General features: G+C 41.8%; 2 protein-coding genes across 3 annotated transcripts; one reads left to right on the forward strand and one right to left on the reverse strand.

The window, feature by feature from the left end:
* Window positions 1–516: 516 nt before the first annotated feature.
* LOC115905015 (lysosomal acid lipase/cholesteryl ester hydrolase-like) lies at window positions 517–10,148 on the forward strand. Its single transcript, XM_030951036.1, has 9 exons — window positions 517–660; window positions 1,957–2,071; window positions 3,549–3,747; window positions 4,363–4,472; window positions 5,973–6,109; window positions 6,687–6,827; window positions 7,948–8,019; window positions 8,906–8,974; window positions 9,915–10,148. The coding sequence occupies exons 1-9, from the start codon at window positions 517–519 to the stop codon at window positions 10,146–10,148; spliced, it is 1,221 nt and encodes a 406-aa protein (XP_030806896.1).
* A 1,190-nt stretch (window positions 10,149–11,338) lies between these two features.
* Window positions 11,339–21,608, reverse strand: ANKRD22 (ankyrin repeat domain 22). 2 transcript variants are annotated; one of them, XM_030951349.1, is made up of 6 exons: window positions 21,297–21,608; window positions 15,329–15,520; window positions 14,462–14,569; window positions 14,074–14,151; window positions 13,133–13,231; window positions 11,339–12,519 (listed from the first exon to the last, which is right to left on the reverse strand). In XM_030951349.1, the coding sequence occupies exons 1-6, from the start codon at window positions 21,315–21,317 to the stop codon at window positions 12,442–12,444; spliced, it is 576 nt and encodes a 191-aa protein (XP_030807209.1). In that variant the 5' UTR covers window positions 21,318–21,608; the 3' UTR covers window positions 11,339–12,441. The 2 variants fall into 2 exon arrangements, with proteins under 2 accessions (XP_030807209.1, XP_030807208.1); XM_030951348.1 differs by lacking the exon at window positions 21,297–21,608 and having other exon boundaries at window positions 15,329–15,544.
* Between the last annotated feature and the right edge of the window lie 793 nt (window positions 21,609–22,401).

Genomic DNA, 22,401 nt, shown 5'->3' on the forward strand with positions numbered 1-22,401 from the left:
GACACAAGAATAGCATTCAGTCCCAGAGGAAGAGAGGCAAGCTTAAAGAGAGCCCATCCTGAACCTCTTTCACCTCATTCATGAGGACACAGGAAACAAACAGTGCTTTCTTCTCCCTTCACCTCTCCTGCTGGCAGAAGGGTGGAAGCAGATAAAGGTGGACAAGCTGGGTGACAATCATCTCAGGTGATCGTGCTTTGTCAAGCTTCTACTAGGCTCATGCCAAGAGCTGGCCCTGGCTGCCAAGCCCAGTTCTCTTGTAATCTGCAGAGTGCTCAGGCATATTCTTGCATGGTACTCCCAGGTGCTTCCCACTCCTGTTCTGCAACCCTACCTGTTAAACTGGGAGAGTTTAAGACAGCCCATCCCCACACAGGTTCTTACTCAGGCAGTCCCTGGGGAACAGTTCTCAGGCAACCTTCAGGAGACTCTGCTCTTGGGTCCTCCTGTGGAACTCCACACCACTCTCTTCCTAACACAAGCACCCCTGCATGTGCTCTTCCACACAGCCTCAGGATGTGGTGCCTCCTCGTGCTGCTCTGCTCCCAGGGAATTGCCTTTTCAGCAGGATTCACAGCAGGATTCACAGCAGCCTCCAGTGCAGGTGTTGACACAAGCCACTGCAAGAAGAGTCGCAACCCAGAATGCTTCATGAATGTTGTAAGTTGGGTAATCTTTCCTCTTCTAAAGCTTCTCTTTCCATTGCATATCTAACACTCCTTGTCAGGAAAGCTAAGAAGAACGCCTTCTGCATTTCCTGTTTTCCCAGCCTGCTGTTTCCAAAACCACTGCCTTAGGGTCACTCCCACCATGAGGGCTGGCTCTGAACATGCCAGGGTCAGATGTGCCTCACTGCATGAGGACAGACACGCAGCACTGCAGTGGGAACTGCTGACTGCTACCTTTGTTTCCAAGGCTAAGCAGCTCCCCAGAACCTCCTGAAGGGCACTGGAGATCCACACCATGTAATTTTGGTCCCAGTGGCCAGACTCAGCCCTGGCTGTGGACAGAGCACTGACGACTGCTACAGTCCATACTAAACTGAATGACAGACTTTGCTGCCTGCATTTAGGGTGAAGCCCAACAGATACATGATAAATGTGGAGCTGTGTCATGGCTCATGATACCTGTTTGCAGTCAGCTTTCTCAACACATGTTGGTATTTCAGGCTATTGCAGAGCAGGAGGAATGCAAACCTGGCAAGAGAACAAGGAACCTTCCAGCACTAGCCTGGAAGAAACCTTGATTTTCCTATCCGAACAATCTGGGCTGCAGCAGAGAAAAATTCCTTTGCAGTGAAGGCAAAGGCTGGTTTCTAATCTCAAGTGAAGCAAGGTGTTACCCTTCCATAAGAAACTGTTTGCTCAGAACAGTGGTAAAGGACGTTGAACCCCTTCTTCAGATTCTCTCATTGCAAACTAATCAAAGATGCCTTGCCCTGAGTCACCAAAGATTTCCTCAGAGTGCATGCAAAATTAGGTGTAGGTGGTCCCATTAGTTCCTTTGAGAAGATCTCCACCCTTGTTTACTTTGCCTGTATGACTTGCCTAACCACACTTTTCCAAAAAGGGATTCGTTATGGACCATCCGCACAGCCATTGGCATTGTCTTATCCAGATATAGCTGCACATTTAATCTGTAGAAAGGTACAATTGTATAAACCTTGCATAACACAACAAACTGCTTCTCAGAAGGGAGCTGGTCAGCACAGTTCTGCTTTGTCCTGTAACAGAGGGCTAAATACCAGACAACAACCATCTAAACAGGTCTGAAGAGGACTTTGCTTCATCTTTTTACAAGATCTGTAATGTTTATTCTTAGCCATGTTCTCTGTGGCTGGGGCCTTGCACTACCATCAGAGCACATCCCACATCTGCACTGCTCATGTTAGTTAGGCTCTAGAACAGGGAACAGGACAACTGGCAAATTAACAAACTCTCCTCTGGCTTTCCACAGAGTGAAATTATCAGGTATCATGGATACCCCAGCGAGGAATATGAAGTTACAACAGAGGATGGATACATTCTTGCTCTTTACAGAATTCCTGCTGGGAGGAATGACCGAAATACAGGTGACAATTACAGGACACAAGGAAGGTCTGAGAGGAGCCAACTCTTACAGGGATTCCCCATCTTTCCCCTTTTCATGTGCAATGGCATGTTCCATACCTTTCCATCTCCACAAGGGCACCTAGTCAGAAGTGTGACTCAAATTCTGAATACATCTGAAGTCCACACATTCAGTGTCTCTGTCCTTATTTCAGGCTTCCCTAATAATTTTGTTACATCCAAGGGTTGGAGGTTTTTTCCCTTCAAATGGCCTGGCAGGTAGGTTGGTAAACAGGATTTGGGGAGGTTTTGCCTTAACAATGTAAATCACACACATATAAAATAGTAGCCTGACAACAAAGCCTCTGAGGTTAGGTATATGAATAATTCCCAGGCTTCTGAAGGACAGAGATACTCTTAAGGAAGAAGGAAAGAAATCAGTTTGTCAGTGAAAAGTAAATGCATTTCATCCATTTCATCACAGTTTCTGAATTGAATAAAAATTTCTAGCTGGAATTTGAGGTACCTTGGGTACTGTTACCTTGATTATTAGTCCTTGCTAGTATTATAGAATGATTTATTTGGATGCCTTCCCCTAACTGCATCTCCTTTGTGGATAATTTGGACCAGGCTGACTCTCAAAATCAGGCTGGCCAAGTTAGATCAGGGGCCTCTCAGCCCTGCTTGGTGGTTACTTGTGGGAATCCATAAAGTCAGAGGATTTGGGGAAAGCTGCAAAAGGCAGGCATCAGAGACAGCAGGACTGTGATTGGAGCTAAGCAGTAGCCATGAGTTAGGTCAGCAGAAAAATCACGTAAGTAGAAAAGTAAGGACAAATAGGACAATTGTCTGTGTATTAACGCTTGTCTAGAATAACTCCCTAAGATGCAGAAAAGTTTATCTATTGAGATATTAGCAAGTTCTAAGTTTAATAATGGAGCTCTGTGCATTGTGTTTTAAGCCTTACAAACAGGTATTGTATTCGAAATAAGCAAGCATTGTTTTAACCAAAGGTACTTGTGCTTATAGTAATTAGATAAAACTACTGTCAATATGCTTTTGCTTTGTGTGAATGGTGAAAAAACTTATAAAGTAAGTTGTAACATTAAGTTCTTTGTCTGCTGCCTGGATTAATTAATCCTTCTTTGGATTAACTTTTCTTCCTCTTCCATACGCTGTTGTGCCTTCAGCAGTTTTCACCTTTGGGTAGATGGTTTCAGCATAGGGGCTGTAATCTGCCCTTCCGGTGCAGAGGAATTAGAACAAGCATCCTCAGTAAATCCATTATTTGCCACACCTGTCGTAAAAAGGTTATGAAATGTCATTAAATGGTTCCTGCTTGCATAGAAAAAATCCCTCAGGTTTCTCAAGCCAATATCTATGTATAGTTCTCCTGGGAGTTTGAGAAGACAGAAACCTCTCACAAACTGAACTCTGCGCTCCAATATTAAATACACATTAATTGCTGTTCCAATAAAAGTATTTTTTAATCTTTTTCAGGGCAAAGGCCTGCAGTGTTCCTGCAACATGCCTTTCTAGGAGATGCTACTCACTGGATTTCCAACCTGCCCAGCAACAGCTTGGGCTTCGTGCTTGCAGATGCTGGCTATGATGTCTGGTTGGGAAACAGCAGAGGGAACACCTGGTCTTTGAAACACAAGACCCTTAAGCCCTGCCAGAAGGAGTTCTGGCAGTTCAGGTACTAAGTTGAGAGAAAAAGACTCAACATAGAAACTCCAAGGGGACTAGATAGCTTCAGCCTGATGGCCTTTACCTAAACCAGCATCAGATCAGGATCTACAGAAACCCAGGAGAGTAAAGAACCAGACAGAGATGGTGCTCACTACTACCCAGAGTTGGGAGCATTGGCTGGGGAAGAGATTTCAGACTGGGAAATGAAACGGGATGCTGAGGAAAAGGGAGACTGTACTGTGAGAGGGAGAACAAGAACCTCATCTGGAACACGCTGAGCAGCCTTGTCTAGAAATCTGATCCTCTCACAGTTGAATTCAGCCAAGAGGGAAATGTGTTTTGTAACCCCTGCAGGTGAAAGCCCTGATTAAATTCAGTTCCCCAAGGGCTGCAGCTGTCAGGTGAAACTGGCACCTCATGCACACAGAGCCCAGGGCATCAGGCAGCCAGGCTGCACAGCTGCACCCTCTGCCCACCTCCCCAGCTCAGGCGAGGATGCAGGCACAGTGTGCAACCTCCTCCTCCAATGGCTCCTGCTCGGTGCAATGAACAAAACTGACAGTCAGTAACTCACACTGTGATAGTCAAATTGTCTGCCAGCTTTTTGTGTTTCTCCCCACAGCTTCAATGAAATGGGTAAATATGACATTCCAGCAGAGCTGAACTTCATCATGAATAAAACTGGACAGAAGGATGTTTACTATATTGGTCACTCTGAAGGGTCAACTTCAGGTAATGTTAGGAGAATTATTGACAACCATTTGTGTTCCTATTTGATCAGTAAGTGACTCTCCCCACTAATTCTGTTATTCTTCTTGTTTGTTGAGAGTTAGAAAAAACAGAGAGATTTTTCTGTGTTGAGATTTGGAAAATATGCAAAACTTATCTAAAATCAGCTTTGGTTACCCTTAAGAAGCAAATAAACTTAATAGAAGATGTAGTGATAGTTCAACTTTTTAAATAATTACAGACATAATAATAGTCATTTACTGGGTACTTCTTGAACTGCTATAGGGTATTTTTCTCAGCAATGGGAATTTACATGAAGTTGTTTTGTATTAAGGCAGACAATTAGAATCATAGAATCATAGAATATCTTGAGCTGGAAGGGACATAGGATCACTGAAGTTCAACTCCTGGCCCTGCCCAGGCCAGCCCCAACATTCACACCATGTGCCTAGGAGCATTGTTCAGACACTTCGTGAACTCTGGCAGAATTGGTGCTGTGATCACTGCCCTGGGGACTCTGTTCTTGTGAACAGGATGGAAAAACTGAAAAGATAAAACAGCCCATATAATACATCATTTACATGAATACATTTATTTAAATTGCTTGAAGGCAAGGAAAAATAACCTTAACATTACTAAGTCATGACTAAGTTTCAATCTTACAATTTAAGTTGTAGTTAATGACAGGCTATAACTGGCCACATTGCTGTTTAAAAACATAGTGTCAGAGAGCAAAAATCAGGAAAGTAGAAACATTAATAGTTTATTTTCTCTTAGGGCCAGCCTTTGTCATTACTCATTTCATGGCCTCTAAATGCAGCTAACTTTCTTTTAGCATCAGTTGAAAGTTCTTGATGGTTATGGTGTAAGATCCAGGAATGAACATTGATTAGAAAGGAGCCACTGCCAGTTATTAGTGTAAACAACCCAGAAAAAAAGAGAAGGAAGTGTGGAAAAATCATATACTGTCACAAATTCTGGCCTTTTCTCTTTTTTTGCCTCTCATAAGAGTATTTAAGGACCCTCATGGCAAAACAAACCAGTCTAGGCTTTCTTCATCTGCCTGTGATGCAAGCACAGTTGAAAATACTCAAAGCTCCCAGTATTCAGCTAATTATTCTATAGTTTCATGAAAGCATAAACATGCATCGATCTTTAGAGACTCTAATTTGAAAAACTCTTTTTTAATGACAGTTTCATGAACTTTAAAGGGAGTTTATGATATCTTCAAAACCTCACTGATATGTTGCCTACAAAAATGGTTCTGATAAAGACAGTGCCCAGACATGCTTTAAACCTTAAAATGAACTTTGTGTCCCAAATAAAATTAGTTTCAGGATTTCAGTTCAACAATTTCCTTAAGTAAAATATGCAGCACAAACACAACAGCAGACTGGGCTGCAAACCTGCTATGATGTCTTGTTTTATATCTGCTGTTCATGTATTTAATTTGTCTATGGAGGATATCTTCACTAACTCAGGCTGTCTCTTCTGTGTTTGCAGGCTTCATAGCATTTTATATGTACCCTGAGCTGGCTAAACGGGTGAAAGTGTTCTTTGCTCTGGGCCCAGTAACTGTATGCCCACATGCTACAAGCCCTCTGGTTAAGTTAATAAAGCTTCCTGAACCACTGCTCAGGGTATGTCACTTTTTCCTTCTAGGTCTAATGCCTGACTGATATTCACAGGGTTCCCTCAGCCTGAGGTCAAGTGTTCCCAAACAAGTGACAATGCTGACACTGAGCTGGGGATGATTGAGTGGTCTTGAAAAAAACTGTTCCCAAACCCTGTGGTGAAAATAGTTAAGATATAGAGCTTGTAGCAGCAGCTCCCAATGAAGTAGGAGACTTGTGAAACTCTGTCTTGTTTTAGGATTCCTTCTGTTTAATTAAAATTTTGCTGGCCTCATGCAGGAGGAGTTAAACCAGAACTGCAATGGAAGACATGACAATCTGCAGGACTTATAAAAATGAGTAGGCATTAGGGTCAGCCCACTAGAAATGGAAGGACAGCTTGCTTGAGAATTGCTGATAGTAATATGAAGGAGGAAGAATAAATGATGTGTGGGGGAAGAGGGTGTTTTAAGGGGTACTGTGAGGGTAAGCTGTTCCAGCACAATACTGTGTTATGAAGGCTAGGCAACTATTATTAGCAACAATTTTCTGCATAAAATTCTGAAACAAGAAAAAAAGGCGTTGCACTTTTCCTTTCCCTCAGTTAGTACTTGGCTGCAAAGGAGCTGCCCACCAGATCGAGTTTCTGAAAGGACCCGTGACACAGTTCTGTACAAGCCTGGATAAGTTTTGTGCCCATGTTCTCTGCTACATAGCTGGAGGCAGTGTAAAGAATATCAACGCGGTAAGTATGTGCGAGAACACCTACTCAGAGTAAAACTAAAGAGATTTTGGCAGTTGCACGCGTGCAGTACATCCTTGTCTAGTTATTGTCATGCATGTAAATGTACATTAACCACAATGTAGCTCTCAGCAGACCGAGGGTATGCCAGGACTGTCAGCAGTGGGAACATGGCTAGGGCTGGTGATGGGTGGAACCAACAGCTGGGCACATTCCAGTGGCAGAGAGAAAGAGCTGAGTTCAAAGTGGAGCTATATTGCATATGTCAGAATGTACCCTCTTTGGGGCTAAGCCAACCAGATTTTTGTCACACACAGATGTTCTTTAAAAAGAGACAAAAAGTGATGGGTCAGACTTCTTGCCAATACAGTTGACAGTTTCCTTCTTTAGCATAGAGGCACTGGAGTCCTCTGAACACTGAAATAGCTAAAAGACAGGAGAAAAACCTCTTCTTCTTCCCAATTTTCTGACTATTTGCACCAAAAACTTGGTCCCAAAGAACTACTGTAAGGGACATTTTCTGGTTTTGTTGACCTTAGAGCTGGGCCCAACAGCTCCATCCACAAGGTGTAGAGCTACAGAAAGCCCTTCCACTGTGCTGAGGAGTGCAGCACACCTACAGTGGGATTCACAAACACTTGGGCATCAATCAGAGGGGACAGGAGAGACAGCAGTTTTCCCTCTGCTTGCCAATATATGGATGCTGTGGTGCCAATCCCCTTTACAGTGACCAAAGTATGCAGAAACTGGCCTGTATAATGTTTATTACTGCAGCGTCTGTAACAACTGGGCCCATTTTTTTCATCTATAATCCTTTTTAAAAGCACATATGGGAAAGCAGTTAGACTCAATGGCTCAATGCAAAATCACTTGCAGCTTTTGAATTGCAGTGCTAAACCATGAAGGATATTTCCTGCCTTGCTTAAGTCACTAATGTGGTTCTCAGAGCAAGATAACACAGCTGAAGAAGAATCCAGGGAGATGGAATTGGGACATTTCCCTAACAGAACTATGAAAAATGTTTTGTAAGCTGACTTCTTTAATAGAAACTCACTTTCTTCACAGTTTTATTCTGTCACAGCACTGGATGTCTGTCTTTATAAAATGTCTGCTTTCTCTCCAGAGTCGAGTAGATATGTACGTAGGACATTCCCCAGCTGGGACATCGGTACACAACATGTTTCATTGGCGACAGGTACAACTGTGCACTGACATGTAAACAATCTCCTACTGCTGCTTTTTATGCAACTGACAGCCTACAGGGAAATCCAGAGGCTTTGGATTTGGAAAAATGACCACCATACCTTCCCACCTCCTGCCATGAGCACCTGCACATTTAATATGGTCTGGAATATAGATGTGCTCCTGAAGACAAAGATTCCCAACAGTCCATCCCACAGGATACAACTAGTCAGGAAATGGACACAAACCATGAGCAGCTAGTGACTCTATGGTTTATTTTGCCAACCTCTCATGAAATCAAGTGGTTGCAAAGGAAACACAGATACAGGAAGATAAAACAGCAAAGACAATGCATCAGGCAGATTTTTAGCACATACCCAGCTAGTTAAATCCAGGAAGCAAAGGTTTTCTAAACTGGGTTTCTCTCACCCTTTATTACAGACAACTCAAAAATAAAATTACTTGTCATGTTTGTGCAAAAAATTAAATTACCAAAACAAACAAATAACTCCAGGTATTCACTCACCAGTCCTGCACGGCATGTTACCCTGACACATTACAGACATTCAGGTTCTCTTCCCATGCAACAACTGGACCCAATTCTGCATGACAAACAGTGACCCCAACTTTAGTTATCTAAGGTAGTAAAACAATATTTTAAGTAACAAAACATACTGAGGGTGGAAGATAAGGATCTGGATAGAAAGTTAGCAAGGGAGAAGGCAAGGATGCCACTTACCCTGTGATCTATCCTCAGCACCCTGGAAGCCTGCAACCAGAGAAAGCTGTGGGAATAACACAGTCCACTACCTGAGCCTTGACTTAACTCACAGGCAGGAACATGCCTCCTGCACTCCACTCCTTCATCTCTCATACCTTTTATTTTGTCCTTTTAACAGCTAGCACATACAGACCGGTTTCAAGCTTATGACTATGGCTCAAAGGAAAACATGAAGAAATACAACCAGGTAAGGCAAAATGGACCCCCTCAGAACTTACCCTTGAGTCTTGGTAAAACTAGTAATAGAAAAATTCAAATTCTACCACCCGTGAATATTAACAAGGGGGAGAGTGGTCTCAGATAATGTTTCAGCTGAATCACACACAAGTGTAAAAGTCTATTCACAAACAAGGCAGAGATAGACCTTTACAGACAATTGACAGAAGTTCATTTTGTCTCCCCTACTGATGCTGGGATGTGCTCAATGTTTTTCCAAAAATGAATAACCACACCCAAGTCCTAGGACTGGGTGAGTACAGAGCTCTTCACTTGCCCTAAAATCCTCAAAGCTTGCCTTTCATTTAAGAGAGGAAACAGACCTCACAGTGACCTCTCCAGTGGACTGGCCAACCATTTCACTTTTAACCAGCGCATTTGACTTGCTGTACCAAAATGCTGATTTTCACAAACAGAACGGCTCCAGAGCTACAATCAGTCACTTCTATCTCACACACTCAGAAATTTTCTGGGGGGAAATCATAAATGATCATATTATTTCCTTTCCACTTCAGTTCTGAGCATGAGAACTAAGACCAAGATTTGCACTCTGTGCATCCCAAAAACCGTATAGATCACCTCACCCTGAATACACACAGGAAAAATCTCCGCAGTCCTTGACTGATGAATACTGACACTGTTCTCTCCATGCTCACATTTCTGAAGAAGCACAAGCCCGGACCAAACTGCAGGACAACCCTTAGCCCTGCTTTATAGGAAGAACAGGAATAGGATGGGTCATTCCATAGACAGGGAATGGGGTTAGGGCAATGAACACTAAGAGGGAGGCATTCATCTTTATGGTTTTACTGCAGAAGCAAAAGACAAAGAGAGGTGCTGGCACAGAAACCTTTCTCTAAACACAGCTTTGATACAGCAGCACTCACTCAGGTCTCCTCCCTGTCTTACAGACTGCTCCTCCTGAGTACAAGATAGAGGAGATAAAGGTACCAACTGCTGTTTGGAGTGGCGGACAGGACACTTTTGCAGACCCAACAGACATGGCACGGCTGCTTCCTCGGATCACTAATCTCATTTACCATGAGCATTTTCCTGCATGGGGACATCTTGATTTCATCTGGGGCCTTGATGCAGCTGAGAAAATGTATCTGAAAATCATTGAATTATTAAGAAAATATTTTTGAAATTATGAACAGAGTGTTGATTATAAAAACCTCCAAAATTTCTATTTGGCAATAAGGGTGGTATCTGGGGAAGAGGTAAACACACAGGCACACATAATGGATACATCTACAGGTATTTATTTGTTCTTATTTATTTCTTGCTTTCCTCATAATTTGAGTTTTTCCATGGTGTTACTGTGACTGCTGTCTTCCTGAGAAGTCCGAGGTACATAAGAATGAAAGCTGAAAACATGAATATATTGGAGTACATATTGCAGGGATCACTAAATTTCAAAAGTTTTTATTTCTACAAGACTAATTTTCCTAAGCCCAAATTCTGTTTTTTCAGATAGATCTTATTTACCCAATTGAGGCATTCTTATTCCCAATTTTTGTCTTCCTATGGAGACCCAAAAATGTGATTTGATCATTTCTCTGTTGAAATGAACAATTTTGTTTAAATTAAATTATTGATCCTCTTGACAGAGAACCTGTCTTTTTTGTTTTCCTTCCTCAATTTACCCCTTTATGCCAACAAAACCAAGAGATCTTCAAGCACAAGAAACTGAGCAGATAATAGATGACTAAAAAATATCAAGGAATCCAACCTCAAAAAAATTATTGACGTATTCCTCTGCCCCCCATGCCTACAAATCACACAAATGTTTGTTCCCTGAGCCCCTCACAGTTTCAAAGACCACAGATGGCAGCTGTGGAATGAGATGTAGACCCATCCAGTAAGGTGCACTCCAGGCAATACAGCTTCCACCTTATGAATTATTCTTCACATTGGCAGTGAAGCTGTTGCCAGCACTCTGAGCTGTCAGCATTCAGTTTTACACAGCTCTGTGTCTGGGCCATTCTTCATTCAAGCAGTTCCTAAAACATGGCAAAGCAGTTGGATGTTTTCCGTCCCAGCCATCAGCCCTAAGAGATGGTGTCTTCACAATCCATGCAAGCGCCTCCCCTCTTCTCACCTACAAGCTGCTCTGGAGTGTGTCCCCAGACTGCACACAAGATGTTCATTATTACAGGCTCCAACAGGAGCTTATTTCATGGAGTGTTTCTGGCTGCAGCCTCAAGCTCATCTTGTCCAGCCAAGACCCCTCGTAGGTGGAGCTGACATCCAATACAATAGTTACACTGAAAAATGTATCAGTTTTTGCAACACAGGAAAAGTACACTAGCTTGTCCGCACGCCTACTGTGGCACCATTAGCAATGTATTGCACTTCTGACAGCTTACAGGAAAGGGCCAAAATTGTCAACAAAAATAAAGATCCATTAGACCAAGGAGGCACAACACAGCAGTGTATGAAAGGAGCTTCCCCTTTATTGCTGCATTATTAAATCACAAAGCACTGGACCACTTTAATACATTGCTTATTACTGCAGGTTTTCTTCTGCCTTTACTTATGCAAGAGAAGACTCATGGATATATTATTATTATGATTGGTATTATTCCCTGCTGCCTGCACCACTCTGTACAGCAGGCTATCCTGCCTAGTCCCATGGGAATGATACATCTGGTTTCCATCAACAGCATTTCATTTATTGACTCTTTTTTCTTTAGTGCACTGTTTGTACTGGAAAGGTAGTCAAGAGACCTGTTTCTCTACTGAGCCAAACATATTTTCTTTACTATTTCTTAATGCATTAAAGTGATCTGGGAATTGACTTTCTTTCTTAATCCAGCAAGGCATTGAATCTCTTTTTGCTGTTTCTTAGATGAAATCTAAGTCCTACCCTTGTAGCAACACAGGGAGAATTAAGGTGTGTGAAAATTCTAGGAAGGATGGAAGGAGGAAGGGCTCAGCTGAGAGATCTGTTTTCCCAGCCCCTCTCATTGTAGGAAGATAAATACTAAGAAGAAGGGTACCAGGCCTTTTATAACTGCTGTATCATATTGCTTACCTTCCCTATGGAACAAGTAGCACACACTCTAAAGGATATTTTATTTTTGCATTGGCTGCCAACCATCATATGCAATGTTTAGGCTTCCAGATATTTTATAGCTAGCTTTCAAAATCCACAGTCTGCAGAAGTCAAGTAATAAAACTGATGAAGCAGATGGAAAGGGCAATATTTTAAACACTATTGTAGTAATTCATGGCTTAGTAAAATAAAATGAACTTCATGGCCTCGGGGCACTGATAAATCTCACACAAAATTGTCCAAGTCTGCAGCAAGGAATGGGTGGATGTGGACTGGGTCTTTATCAAGCATCAGCCCCCATCCTCTGCAGCACTTCTGCTGTTGTGAAAGGTGGGTTGTCAGATGAGGTGATTTTCTGCATGTTTGAGAGTTCTTGATGGCTAAGAATCTTTTCTTATCATGCTTTCAATGCTGTGGAACTGTAATCTTCTTGCTATATCTAAGGGAGTCTCCCCATCCTGAAAGAAACACATTAAATACATTGCAATATGACAGATATGGGTCACATACAAAGAGATTTCCTAACCTTGCCACCTGTGTAAGGTCCCCTGTCACTTCTATTCTAAAATAAAGGTTTCAGGACGTGCTGAGCCTATACTGCTCTGGCTGAAGAAAGGAACAGAGACCTCCCCTACAGCAGGGAAAGCCTTTCCACTTTTCCTGGGAGTAATATCCAAATGTACAGAGCTCAGCTAAGATTTGATTTCAAGACCAGCATAGGTAATACGCTGCTCACCTCAACTCAGCAGTGCAGATACTCCCAGGTCAATATTGATTTGGGCAACACTTGAGCTGTTCTGGTGACAGAAGCAGGTTGACTTGGCCTCTCAGAAGAAGGGTGCTCAACAGCACAAAAACCACCTAGGAAGACTTCTATCCTTGCCCTGCAGCCTACATCTTAGGAACAACTATAGAGAAGCTCTGAGCTAAGAAGAAAACAGGAAACAAATTTGCTGCCAGGAAGGTGTGCACCCTTTTCTTTACATTGCTGTGCACCAGCTAAGGCCGACAATGTACCTACTGGCTGACCACCACGATAAGCAAATACATTTATCAACTTCACCTTCTTACCTGATTCTTTACAGAAGTGTCTGCATGAGCTTCAAGCAGTAGAGGAATGACTGCCTGGTTTTTCATTTCACAAGCATAGTGAAGGGCTGTGCTGCCAGACTGAAGAAAAATGGAAGCAAATTAATTTTATTTCTATGACTTCTTTAGTAGAGCTAAGGTAAGTAGGACTACCTGTAGGCTATCAGATTCCCCCTAACAGCTGGTTGCAAAACACACATACCTTTTCCTGTCACAATACACTACAAGGTAAAACAAACACATTACCATGAGAAAAACAGGATCAAAAAAATTAATTCCTTCCCTGGGATGCAACTGCTAAAACAGGTTTGATACATTAGCAGGAAGCCAGTAATTTCAGAGGATCACATGAGCTTGACCTCAGAAACTACATCTTAAACAATACTGCTTGCTTGTACTTCAGTGTTTTAGAATTTTATTGCTGATAAAATTGGTGTTTCTCCTTTTCTTCCTTGGAGAAGAGGAGTTCTTTACCTCACCCAAGTAGGATAGTGGATACATAACTCTGTTTATGACAGATCAGCACACTGTGAAGACCAAGAAAAGACACAGGGTCTTGCCCTGTAGCCCACAACTCTGTTCCAGTTCAAAATAAATGCTGGTAAACTCAGATGCTTATATGACAAGAATCTTTACAGAATTGGGTATTTAATACATAAGTACCCGAGCCCAGCTTGTCTGGATTCTCTTATGAGGGCATTGTTCAGAAAGGGAGGATTACTTGATCAGTGGGGAATTATTTCTGCAAACACTATAAATCTGTTGCCTGAGTGTCAAGCAGAAGCACTGAATCCTCCTGGTACATTAGTCAGTTCAGTGCCTGCTGCTCCTACTCCAGCTATGCTGCTAGAAGGTTCTGTAGTCTGTTTTTAGTATTGTTTCCTTCCTGTGAGCCACATTTGCATTTGTATAAACCCACTTACAGAGTCTGCAGCATTCACATCGACTCCAGCTCTAAGCAACATCTTGACCAGGTGCTCATTCTGTTTTGTCTTTGAGACCTGTTTGGTGCAAGGGAAAGAGTAACACAGTAAAACAGTTAATCCGCATATAGTCTTAAGTATATTTGTGCTAAATACTGTGGGGTTTTTCCCAAAAAGAGGCATGGTCTCTGGAAATCTCAGACTGATGCAGTAACACAAATCTGTTCCTTCACCAGTTACAGCCACAGCAAAATCCCTTCTGTTGTGCACATTCAGTCTTGCTTTAAGAAAGCAGCCCATATTCTGTAGAAGTTCCTGGCCTGAAACACTGCCAGGAAAAATGGCAAGGGAAAGGTCCAGGGTCATTGCTGCTTCCATCCAGACTCACCATGAGGAGGTACCCAATAAGCATAACTGGCATGAGGATTATGATGAGCACATAGTCAAGGAAGGTGAACCGTTTCCTCACAGCATAGTGGAGGCAAGTGCAGTCCTTCTAAACACAAAGCAACTCTCATTAGTATCAGATTCAGTGAACTCACTTTGATTAATATTGACTAGATAATTTTAAATTCCACAAGCTTTCTTTTAGACTGTCCAATAGGAAATCTCCTGTGATTTTCAAGCAGAAATAGGCACATGCATCTTGCTTCATTCAAGTAGAAGCATATTTAACACATAGAGGGCCATGGAAATTGAACTACACATGCAAAGAGGATGTGGGATCCAAAGGATTCCATGAGTATGTTGGCAAATTTGGACCTGGCTGCAGAAATTCAAAGGAGACAGTGGGTATCTCATGTGGCTGTTGCTGCCACACAGAAGGGTAAATCAGCAGGAGAAATCACCACAGCCCCCCTTCTTATGGAGGTGCTGGCTACTGAAGCAAGGATATGTGAGACCTTAGGACATCTCCTTTGGGACACCAGAGAAAAACAGGAAAGCAGTAAAAACCACCACAGACTCCTACTGAGAATAGAGCTTTAAAAACTCTTTGAATACTGAATACCAAACCAACGAAAGGGCGGGTTTGCATAGTTTTGTGCTACAGTGTTAAACTTGTTACTGGTTGTCAAAATGGAGCAGGACACAGGGCCCCAAAATAAGCAGAGAAGCCTTTTAGTTCCACCTGTTTCTCCACATATCCTCAGTAGGAAACAAACTTGAGGTTTGCCTGTGCTTTCCAGTGTCCCCACTGGCACTCCAAGAATCTGAAAGAACAGTCCCACAAAGGAGAGAGTCAGTGGCCACTTACCTTATTTCTGATGTTGACATCAGCATGTTTCCTAAGAAGATAGTTAACTATCCTGTTGTTTCCTTGTCTACATGCACAAATTAAGGGGGTGTCTCCAAGGAAGCTGTCCTGGACATTCAAATAGTTGCTGTTGCTCTCCAAAAGGAGATGAACTTTGTTGAAATCGTTGTTATAAGCTGCCTGACAGATGGGCTGAAGTGAGAAGATAATATTCATCAGCACGTGCTTCACTAAGACATCCATACTTCCCATTCTGGCTGACTCCTCACACACCCCAAAGCACTCGACAGAGGCTGTAGTTCTTGGTGCCTTCCAGAAGATGGTGGTAGGAGACACTCCTGCAGCTCTACACAGCTCCCAGCCCCAAAGTCACAGCCTTTGCACAGTGGAATGGATTTTCTGTTCATTTTGGATGCTATTTCTATAATCCAGGAAATAAGTCCTGTTTATTTGCAGCCATTAGCAAAAAACCCCCCAAACCAGCTTGCATTCTGACGGGAGTTGGTCACTGTATTAAGCAGCAAGCAGGGACAAGCCCCTGGGCCCAAGTTCACCTCAGGCTTTGCCTCTGGCTGAGCAGAATGAGCCACTCCTGACTCACCGTTCCCAGAAGAGAACCACACTTCAGGTGAAAGTTAAAAAAACCAAGCCCCACCAATATTTCTTTTAGACCTTGAAATACCTAAAAAAATACATGCCAGTGCGCCCACAGGTCAGATCCTGCTTGGCTTTTGAGAACTGCTTGCTGGTCAGCTTTTCACTCAGTATTTCTACACATCCTTGACCTAAACTGCAATTCCTTCCCTCTCCAGTAGCAAGAATTCAGACTAAGGAGAAGCTGAGAAGGGCAGGAGTACTGCAGGTTTCTAACAGCCTAATACAGGCAGAAACTAACATTTAGAGGTGGGGCAGACTGGTAGCATTTGAATTCTCCAGTCAAAAACAGAAGAAGTCTTTCTTTTCTTTGATACTGAGGATTTTACCCAACATTTTCCAAAGCAGACGTTTTCTTTAAATATTAGCTGTAGTTTTTCCTCTTCACTCTCATTTTTTTCACATTCTAAATACTCTATATGAAAAAGATCTAGTCCTGATCTCTGAGCTCTTTCCTCACTCCTCCAGATTGTTCCCTTCTCTCTGTCCTCCCCTCTACTCCTACACCTTCCTGCCTTAAAAATATTCATCTTATTTACACATTTTCAGCCAAACTTTGATTTACACCACAGGTTTATCTCCAGCATAACTGCTGCTTAGTTTTCTGGACAGCTGCGTAAGAGAAGTGATTTGTTTCCAAAGGAAGTATTTACATGCTTACCAGACCTTGCACCACTTCTTGTTTTGTTTTTATTATGAGTCAAAAATCTACAAAGAACACATACCATGTTTTAAACTTGCACATCTGCCTGTATTTGTATAGAAGCATACACATACAATTTGGGATTTCACATTGAACCAGAACCAGAACTGTTTCAATGATTTTGAGGAGAAAAGCTTCTTTCAAACCCCCTTTGCTGTGATTTGTGCACAGGTGCCATCTAAAAGATCAGTTTTCTCTAGAACCTTGCTCTCTGTCATGTGGGTGTCTAGAACTGCATCTTCATGTCCAGGAGAGAGAAGATCCTGTGGAGTCTGTCTGCACCTCTGATTTCCCTGCTACTCTTTTTCTTAGATATTGCTTTGCTTATTTAAAGATGCAGGAGATTTGCTCTTTGGTTGAACATCTGTTTAAATCCCAGTCATTTACCATATAAATTTGCTCCTTCCTAAGCTGATTTTGCTCATTCAGCAGCTCAAGGATATGCTTTTTTTGCTTTTTTTTCTGTACTGCCTCCAAGACTTTTACTTGCTAGGTGGTTGAACCCAAGGCATTTCTGACTGATGCTCTCATTGATCCATGGGATCTTTTTCTAAACCTTCCACTTCTGCTGGACTCAGTTCTAGAGCCATGAACAATGATGGCACACAGACCACTCCCTAAGAGACCACATTATTTGGGCTGAAGTCATGCACAGAGCCCAGAACACACAAGTCACAGGTGCTCCTTCACCTACTGAAACCAGCTGCTCCCAGAAAACATCCAGGGCACAGAGAATGCAAGGAAGCAGTTCTCATCCATTCCAGCAACTAATACCTGGGAAAGTGATGTATTTAAAGTGTGATTTATTTAAAGTGTGATGTAGAGTAAAGATGTATTTTGAATCATTATTATTCCCCTGGAGTAGGGGTAGTTTGTAGAAATTATACTGTCTGCATTAACATGTTTCATTCATATTAAAAAAAAAGGAAACACAAACTTTCTTCCCATTTGTATGGGATTTTTTTGAGGCCCACTTTGCTTGAAAATACCTTTTAGCCAAAGAAGGTTGAAAAGTCTCACAGACCAAACTTGTAATATGTCTCTCAAATTGGCTTTTCCACGGCTGGAAAAGCAAACATAGTAGCAGAATATTTAAGTAAAGGAACAAAGCAGTACCAACAACTATAAATTCATTATATTGATATCAATAACAATAAGGATTCAGAAAAAAATGTGTTAGGAAAGTGTGAAGATAAGAAAAATTACAAATAGGTGACAATCAGCCACTCGTCCAAAAAAGGCAAATGCTATATTAGATAGTGTCTCTCACAGAAAGAGGTGTTATAGAAGACACTTTGCTGGGATAGTGTGTAGAGTTCTTGTCATTTGTGTCCTAAAATGAGATCAGACCACAGCAGGAGCATGAAACATCTCTACAACTGAGGAATATGAAGATCCTGAAGAAAGGCTGATTTGCTTAGGTGGGCTAGGGAGAGACAGCACTGTCCTTGGTGCTCCAAAATAGATTAAAGGGTCAGTATTAAAGAAGACCAATTAATTTCAAGGAACATGGTAAAAAAGGTAATGCATCTGACCAAGAAATTTAGCATGAAAATTAGAAACAGATTTGTATTCATAAGCAAAGTAACAAAACAAGCTTCCAGTAGCAACAGACTGGACACAAAACCTGCCTGGCCCCAGGCTGGGGCTTGAGCCTGTACCGGGATTTCTGTGGTTGTGAAGCCTCAGCCACAAAACTCTTTTCCATCTCTCACTTTTTTTGGGTTGTCACTCTGGCAACCCTATCTAAAGGAGGACTAACTGTGCTTAAGTTTTAAACTGTTTCCCAAAGTATGCTCATAAGACAATTACAGAATTCCTTGCAAACAGATAGGCAGCACCTATCTGGAGTATCAGCAGGGAGGCCAAGTATGGAGTTAGATCAGTGTTAGGTACAAACAGTAGGTTCCATCCAAAAACCGAGAAAACATATTTCCTCTAAGTCTGTAGAAAAGCCTGGAGGATAAGGGACTGGAAAATCTCACTCTGTTTTCTACAGTGTTAGAAGATTGCCTCAGTAGTGATACAGCCAGTTTCATATTTGTGTTATGGTTGTTACTGTTGCTATGTTATTGTTATCCACTCATCGTACACAAGAGAGAAATAAATCTATGGGATAGTTCTCAGAATACCTGAGCTTCACATGCCAGGGGCAAGCCATACCCAAGGAATCCAAAGTCTTGTGCTCATGTCTGTGGAGTCTCCTTTAGGCATGTGTGAGAAGAGAACACAACAACAAATTCAGAAGAAAGCACCACTGGGAAGTGAGTTCTCAACTCCTGGGGACATTTGCAGTCCAAGACACAGAGTGGCCACTCTTGCCCACACCACATCATTTATAAATCCCAGTGTCCTGGCTGCCCCAGGGAACTCACAGCAGACCTGGCCCACCCCATAAAGCAGCAGGGCAGAGCCAGCACTGGCACAGCAAACCCTGCACCCCACACAGACACGGGCTCAGCTCTGAAGGGAGGGGGAGCAGGATCCACAATTCCAGCTCAGGCAAAGAGGAGGAGAGGGCCTCTGTGGAGGATCTGGCCGCAAAGCCCTTCAGCTCTGCTCTCATTCACACTTCTGCAGCACCACCCAGCATTCAGACAAGGTGCATGGGATGAACCTGACAGCGTGACTCTGCACAAAATGTACAATGGGAGGGAGGGAAAAACCAGAATCACAACCCCAAACACTCCTTTAACCCTCTCCTGAGGTGCCTTTTCCCAGCCATAGCATCAGAGCTAACCATAAACTAGAGCACAGTCTGCCCAGCTGAAAAAAAAAACAGTGGGGAGACACTGGAGTATGGAAAGTAGAGTTTGAAGATTAGATATGCCAATAATTGAGTGTTTAAAATCTCTCTTTCTCCAATACTTCTTCTGCAAGCCCTTTGGACCAGATCTTAGTTGTTCAGTATAAAAGGCTTTAGGGAAGGTGAGAAATACTCACAGGACATGCAAGGGTTTTCATGGCTGAGAGCACTCAGTACAAGATCACCAAAAAAGTGGTACAAGAAAAGCAATAACACTTTCACTATCAGAAAGGGCAGTTATAGAACCTTTTTTTTTTTTTGATCAATTGTGGAACATGATTGATGCCAAGTCCTAGTAGTTTACCCAGATCCAGATGAACCACCACATCTGAACCTGTCTGGTGTTTGCAGGGTTTCTTACATCACCCTCTGCTCAGCTTTGATGAGCTAGTGATAAACCTCCAGCTACTTAGCAAGTTCTAGCACACAAGTAAACGTTAAAGGCACAGTATGAAGGACAAAGCATTCAACCAAGAGAGAGGAGGTGAAGGTAAAGCCTGTCTTGCAACTTGGAGAGCAATTTCAGTTGCAATTGTTTCCTCCTTTAGAACTCCAGGGGATTGCCTAAATTACATGAAGTCTTTGCAATTGTTTAGAAAAAAGGAAAACATTTTGCAATGTCAAGATATTCTGAACCAATCCATAGCCTCTTCTTTTGCACTAAAATTATACAAACAGCATGCTATGAACTTAACAGGAAAGTCTAAATTATGTTTAGGATGCCAAGGAATATACTACTACCCAAATAAGTTCTGCTTCTCAGAAAAGGCAACCTGCAATTCTTTATTTTCAGTTCCCTAGCTTTCTATCCTGTATACATGGACCATAATTTATGCGGAAAACTTTCTCAAAATGTTTAAAGAGAGAAAATTAATTTATATGAGAATTTTAACTAATAAGCATGAGAAACATGGACAGCACTTAAACATTCTTTAAAAACCTGTGTAATTAAGCTAGACAACACTGATTTCCATTGCAGTACTATCCCAGAGTAGCAGATCTGGAGAGAGGCAAGAAATCCTTTCAGAATAAGCTACAGTGTCTTCAGATGATCACCCTATGAATGCACAGATTCAAGTTCCTTGTAATACTGAAAGAGGAGAAGATTGATTTCCTGATTTCATAGAATAGCTTTTTGAAAATAAAAGGGTGGCTTTCAGCATAGAAATGTAACCTTTAAAAGCAACAGCTATGTAATGCTACCTCCAGAAAACCTAACAAAGTGCAACACATTCTTTTCACAGTCACAAAGGACCAAACTCCTCATTTGTCCCCACATGTACAAATGGGAAATTTATAACAGAATACGTTTAGGTAGAATTTATGCTAAAGTACAGGAAAATGTTAAATGAAGTGTAGTTTGGGGACAAACCCGTAAAGATAAGGTAAAAAATAATTACCTTCCTAAAATAATATGGGGGCATGGGACATTTTCTTAGGCATTAACTTTATAATCTGTATTCAGTGTAAGCCAAGGAGTTGTCTGCTCTTTGCAAAGCTGTTTTTCACTTGCACCATGTACAGAATCGTTCTGATCTCAACACAGAACAACAGAAAATGTTGAACACATACTTTGCGAAGCCACAATAACTTTGCCGGTTAGTGTTTTTTTTTTTTTTTTTTTTTTTGCTTCTATAAACAATACTACTGACAACTTGTAATAGACAAAGGAAAACGTTTCCAAAGGGAAGAAACTTCCAGATTGCTATAAGCCTGTGTATGGGAGGCTGCAAAGGGAACAAACCAAGCCCAGTGAATATCCATACCTTGAATAGCGTCAGTAACTGCAGAAAATGGTCACGTACCTCTGAATAGAGTATCCCCATGCCTATTCTTCACTCTGGAGTTCCTTCTTGTTCAACAGCCCAACAAGTTACCCTCACTTGAAATGTGCTCGAGCTTGTTTGAATCTGGTTAATAGTTAACGTGAAAGTATCACTTTTTCTTAAGCTATGTTTCCTCTCAGTGCTTTCTACTTAGTAGCATAAAACTATTGTCTTCAGAAACCCAACCCAGGGAGTTAACGTGAGAACAGCAGCCTACGGGAGACCGATGGAACAAGTTACAACACAGAAGCATTTTCCTTTGTCATTTCTGCAATAACATCCTCCAGTTACCTAAAAAGGAAAGTAGCAAAACAGGTTGAGGAGAGGAGGGAGAGAGAAGGGAAGGAAGTTTCACAAGTAAAGAAGTGGAGGAGTGAAAAGAATAAAGAGCATGAAACCTAAAACTTAAAATAAAGAAGAATTGTACTTAGTTTGCCACCCAAGCTACTGTTGACTAAAACATGTTCCAAACCTTCTGCAAGAACACCTCGAATTCCTGTCAGGAAAAGGGAAGCACCTAAATCCCACGCCTTTAATGAGAACTCCCAGTATAATTAGCCTCTCACTCTTCAATTAAACAGGCCGGCCGCTTTCATCACATTGGCTTCGTCTTCTCTTTCTAGCCCAGCCCAACCAATGAATATGATTCATGTCTACCCTGATAATTTTATATGCTAATTGGGAAGAGAATTATTGCTGATGGCCCTGAGGATAAGATACTGATGGCATATCTGTACTACACTCAGTCTTTCCGAGTAAGGCATGTGTATTTCAAATTTTTGCATTCACCTCAAAAATATCTTTTCCTTTTATAGCTTAAATCACGTTTCATGTATTTCAAGCAAATTTTAAAAAAGTTTTAAAACATATTAATGTAAGCATGCATCTTAAATCCAAGCCCTCTGCCTTACATTTGAGAACTTCTCTTTCCAAATAATGTTCGTATTTATTCTCAGTGAGGTGGAGGACCATATAAAATTTCTTATTCTATCTCCAGCCTTGTCTAATTAAAGTAGTACAATATTTCTGGCTGTGGTGTTCTTTTGCTGGCACCAATTATAGCCCATTCAGTAGCTGTTTATCA

Source organism: Camarhynchus parvulus, chromosome 6 (genome assembly GCF_901933205.1).
Source record: "Camarhynchus parvulus chromosome 6, STF_HiC, whole genome shotgun sequence".
Taxonomy (NCBI): Eukaryota; Metazoa; Chordata; class Aves; order Passeriformes; family Thraupidae; genus Camarhynchus; species Camarhynchus parvulus.

Coding starts and splice junctions, on each gene's coding strand:
- LOC115905015 (XM_030951036.1), top strand. CDS start 517: ATGTGGTGCCTCCTCGTGCTGCTCTGCTCCCAGGGAATTGCCTTTTCA. Junction 661..1,956: donor CAGAATGCTTCATGAATGTT/GTAAGTTGGGTA, acceptor GGCTTTCCACAG/AGTGAAATTATCAGGTATCA. Junction 6,110..6,686: donor TTCCTGAACCACTGCTCAGG/GTATGTCACTTT, acceptor CCTTTCCCTCAG/TTAGTACTTGGCTGCAAAGG.
- ANKRD22 (XM_030951348.1), bottom strand. CDS start 15,544: ATGAATATTATCTTCTCACTTCAGCCCATCTGTCAGGCAGCTTATAAC. Junction 14,152..14,461: donor TTATTGGGTACCTCCTCATG/GTGAGTCTGGAT, acceptor TGCACCAAACAG/GTCTCAAAGACAAAACAGAA. Junction 13,232..14,073: donor ATGTGAATGCTGCAGACTCT/GTAAGTGGGTTT, acceptor ATTTTTCTTCAG/TCTGGCAGCACAGCCCTTCA.